The sequence below is a fragment of the Etheostoma spectabile genome, chromosome 6 (genome assembly GCF_008692095.1).
Source record: "Etheostoma spectabile isolate EspeVRDwgs_2016 chromosome 6, UIUC_Espe_1.0, whole genome shotgun sequence".
NCBI lineage: Eukaryota > Metazoa > Chordata > Actinopteri > Perciformes > Percidae > Etheostoma > Etheostoma spectabile.
Genome location: NC_045738.1, coordinates 17,031,875 through 17,036,329, shown reverse-complemented (window position 1 = coordinate 17,036,329; position 4,455 = coordinate 17,031,875). Strand labels below are relative to the sequence as shown.

The window sequence follows — 4,455 nt, the reverse complement described above, 5'->3', positions numbered from 1 at the left end:
TACCAGGTTTCCTACACTTTTTTAAAATGTTTATTGGAAACATGTCAAAGTTTATCTTACGCCAATTGGTATCACTCATAGACTGTCTGTGGTATCACTCCTATTTTTGTATTTTGAAATGAATTTAACTCTTTTTCTGTGCAGCCCCGCCCATCTGATGACGTCTCCGAGCACTTGACTGAAACCTAGGACTTTTAGAGAAGGATAAGACAGGGGCAAGGAAGTTAAAGAGCATTTCAAATTGAGGTTGATCAAATTTTTTGTCGTTGTGTCGTACATTTTATACTCTTATAATATATATTTATACATCTATACATATAATATTAAAAAACTAATGAGCTTGTATCTGTTGTTATTTTTTTAATATTTGTTGTTGTAGAAGCATGTATGGGCGTTAGCTTTCGTTCGAAGCCTACATGACGTCTCTTTCTTATCCTGCTGTTACAGTCCTAGATATAAACAAGGACGTAGCTAGATGAAGATGAAACTTTCTCAGGATTGGGAACTACTGAACTACAGTAGCTGCGTCTTCTTGCTGAGAACAAGTTAAGAATCTATTGAAGAACACGCTCAGCCAGGTGGGTATAACTGGTTAAATGAAACTTTGCCTGTAATTTTCCTTCGTGGTTAAACAATAATTATTGACGTAGTGACATGGCAACAAGCTCAACGGTTGCTACTTGCAGTATGGTGTAACTAACGTAGCTAACTTTGATTTATAGCTTCAGTTAGTTAGCTAGCTAGTTGAGACTGGACTAGTGGTGGAATTTAACTTGAAGTATTTACTCAGTGTTGAGGTACTTGTACATTAACGTTACTTGAGCACCCATTATGCTAACGTTCGTTTATAACCTGCTTCACCAGCTTTCAGAGAAATATTCCACTACATTCTGAATATCTGAAAATACAGTGAAAAAATAAATAAAATAAATGCATCAATACTTTGATAAAGTATTCAATGATAAAGTAGCTATAGTATTCTAAAATGGGTCATTCGGTATGAGTACTTTTACTTTTGGTCCTTTAAGTACATTTTGCAGCTAGTACTTTTGTACACCAACATTTTGAATGCAGGCCCTTTACTTGTAACATAGTATTCCTGCACTGTTAAATTTGTACTTTTACTTTCAAGTAAAATATCTGAATACTTCTTCTGCCTTTGTACAGTTAAATGAATGAATGATAGAGTTAAACTCAATATTTCAAAATTCTTATCTCGCTGTATGGAAAATTTCTTTACTTAAGTAAGAGATCAGTTACAGGTGTACTACCAAGTACCATTTGTTACAGTTAAGGGTGGATACCCTATTTCCTAACTGCAGAACATATACATTTACTTCTAAGGATTAATATAGGGCTGTCTCTTCTTCTTAGATGCTTCTGTTCCTATCCCTGCTGATCTGCTGTGTGCCACTAGGAGGCAACACCTCACCAATCACCTGCTACAACGACCAGGGAGACCCTGTTGACTGGTAATTCATTGATAACAGTCCTGGACACAACAAGCTTTTAACACGTAGACTTTATGGTTTGTTTTAACCCTGTTATGTATCTTAAGAAAGCTTACAAGAAAGTTGAAGCAGTCATTTGCAAATCAGTTCAGTATCAAGCGGTTTCATTTACACCTTTACGCATGTCTACTGTCTCATTCTCTGTGTTAGGTTCTATGTGTACAAGCTGCCTAAAGAGCATGGCGAAAAATCTCCCCATCAGGGTGAGATGTATATACTGCTAGACAAAGAGAGTGAAGGATGGTCTAATGGGAATGGGACAGTGAACGACACCACGGGAGCTCTGGGCAGGACAGTTGGACAACTGTACTCACAAGGACAGGTCTGCTTTCACCAGGTGTCTTTTTGTCTGTAAAAAAAAAATAAAAAAAAAATTAGGGAACAAATACTCCGTCTAAACATAGCAAACTCAGTTTTGTTTTACTGAGAGTTGGAGTTTATTGTCTGGGAATTTAAACGGTGAATGCAGAGTTATTATACAGTTTTGTTCAATTCCTTTGTATTAATGTAATAAATGCATGCATGATTAATGTCAAATGGCCATGGCAAGGTCTACTTTTTTTTTTTAGACAGACAGGACTTCACTTTTTATTGGACAGCTCTCAAAAAAACAAATGATAACCTTTTTAAAAATAGACTTATCGTGTGTTTAAAACCAATGACTCTACTCCTCATCTGCCTTTTAATGTGAATTCATGTATTCTTAAATTGACAGTATCCTTTATTTGGGACAAAGTCCACAAGGATAAGACTTTTGGTATTAATATTACATTTCTTTGAACCCACTGTAGTATTAATATTTGTTTTTCTGAATCCTCATTAGCTTTTGCCATAGTAGTTTGAAAATCTTCCCGGGTTATTAATATTAGATTTCTTTGCATACGCTTATGTCTAACGTCCACATTATAACACAACTATATTTAGCCCAAGCAATATCAGTAACAAACACGTTTCCTGCAGACATCAGCAGATGTAATTTAGTTTTTGGCTGCTTCTGCTTTTTTGCTGCAGTCCCAAGACTTCTCATTTTATAAAAAGGCTTATTAAATGCAGTTTATGAATTTTTTTTTTTTTTAAAGAAGTGTCTGCTACAACCACCCTACGTAATTAGATCAGATTAAGAAACTGAGAATGAGAAATGAAAGTTACTTGCTCATTTATGTGCAGCTAGTCAGTGTCTCCGAACAGCCGTGGTAAAGATAATATAGCAGTTTCAACAGCATGCCCATACGAAACATATGATTGTGTACCTGAACTTAACCAATGTTGTGCGGTGTTATTTTGTTGTTCAGTCAAAGTGTATGTGTGTCTGGTATGAGTATGACTCTTTCCTCTTCACAGAACACAGAAGTAGCGTACATCCTTTACAATGACCAGCCACCTGAGGAGTTTGGTGACAGATGGGTTGACAGTGGAAGAAGTGGGGGTCACACAAAAGGTAAACACCAGAGCAGGCTAGCTCCAAAACTTGCATGGCCCAGATAGGCTGCAACGACATTTGACCTTATACTCAAAATCGACAAATATGGGCAAATTTGTAAAGTGTATTATGTCAAATTAATGTCAAATTATGTCAAAGTCTATCACAACACAGTATAAAATGAAAGATTTCTTAAATCAAGCTTCATTATACACCTTATTTCCCAAACGTCCAGTATGGGGAAATATAAGTATATTAAAAAAAACGTATCCAATTTACATTATTCAAAAGCTTGAAGAGTTGCCGAAAAAATACTAAAACAAAACTACAGAAATTCAGCACAATGTTGTAATGTTTAAGAATAAATTGCTCAAAAAAATGAATACCTGAAAGTATCAAGAAGAAATGAATATTCTTATCATAACAATGGATCATATGAGAATGTGAAAAGAATGTGAAAGGGCTCTTTGGTAGTGCTGAAACTACAGAAAATGATCATCTGAATCTGCAGCTCCCCCCACCTGTGATATGTAGAAATAAATCAAATGATAAGTAAATAATAATAATAATAATAATAAATAGTAGTTGAGTTCAGTTTGTTTTCAACTCTTACCATCGGGAGGGAAAACCTTTTATGCTTTTTGCTTACAGCTTTTAATATCTCTGTTTCTCAGGTGTTGTCTTGCTGGATAAGAATCAGGGCTTCTGGTTGGTCCACAGCACCCCTCACTTCCCCCCTACACAACAGGAAGGACAGTATTATTACCCCAGCAGCGGCGTGAATAACGGACAAAACTTTATCTGCGTTACCTACCCACTCGACCGCTTCCAAACCATCGGTAAGACTGGCGCTCGCCATGTGTAGCACAGATAGAGCTGTTATAAAAATGCACTCTTTGGTATGATGACATTAGATCCCAATAACCGGATGAGTGCTGGGAGCTAATGAAGACACATTCTCTGCCTTTCTGTCTGCTATTATCTACTAAGGAATAAACATGCTTTAATTTAGAAAGAAGTCCTTTTAAAACGTGTATCTATATTGGTTAAAGAGGTCATTGTTTTGCTCACTAGACAAAAAATTCCAGTTGGTGTAGCCTCTAAAAGGCTGTTATTTTGAAACAAAGTCTGCAAGATTAGAAATACGATTAGGCTGATATATTGGTTTGCCAATCCCTGGCAAAATGTTCTTCAGTGATGGGTGGGAACAATAATCGATTCTTAAATGCATCGCGATTCTCTCTAGAACAAATTGATGCTCAACGCAGATGAGTTAATAATCTTTTTTTGTGTTGATTTTTATTTGAAAGTTACTGTCTCCAGACGTGTACAAATCCGAAAACAGAGCGACTGAAAGAGGATGGGATAATGGACAAGAACTTAGAGTTTAGGCATGAGTGCAGGAAAAAACACAATATTGTAAACAAACACATGATCTAATAAGACATAGATAAAATAATTAGGCAAAACACATAGAGGCTGTTGATCTACTTTATCACATTACATCTGACCACCTCATGTTTC

General features: G+C 36.1%; 1 protein-coding gene across 1 annotated transcript in view; it reads left to right on the top strand.

Moving 5' to 3' along the window:
• The first annotated feature begins 426 nt into the window (after positions 1 to 426).
• Positions 427 to 4,455, top strand: part of dnase2 (deoxyribonuclease II, lysosomal) — an 8,365-nt gene continuing 4,336 nt past the window's right edge. The window contains exons 1-5 of the mRNA XM_032518112.1: positions 427 to 578; positions 1,373 to 1,472; positions 1,662 to 1,833; positions 2,853 to 2,949; positions 3,606 to 3,770. Coding sequence (XP_032374003.1) covers positions 1,375 to 1,472; positions 1,662 to 1,833; positions 2,853 to 2,949; positions 3,606 to 3,770 — 532 coding nt within the window. The 5' untranslated portion in view covers positions 427 to 578; positions 1,373 to 1,374. The remainder of the gene's footprint in view (positions 579 to 1,372; positions 1,473 to 1,661; positions 1,834 to 2,852; positions 2,950 to 3,605; positions 3,771 to 4,455) is intronic.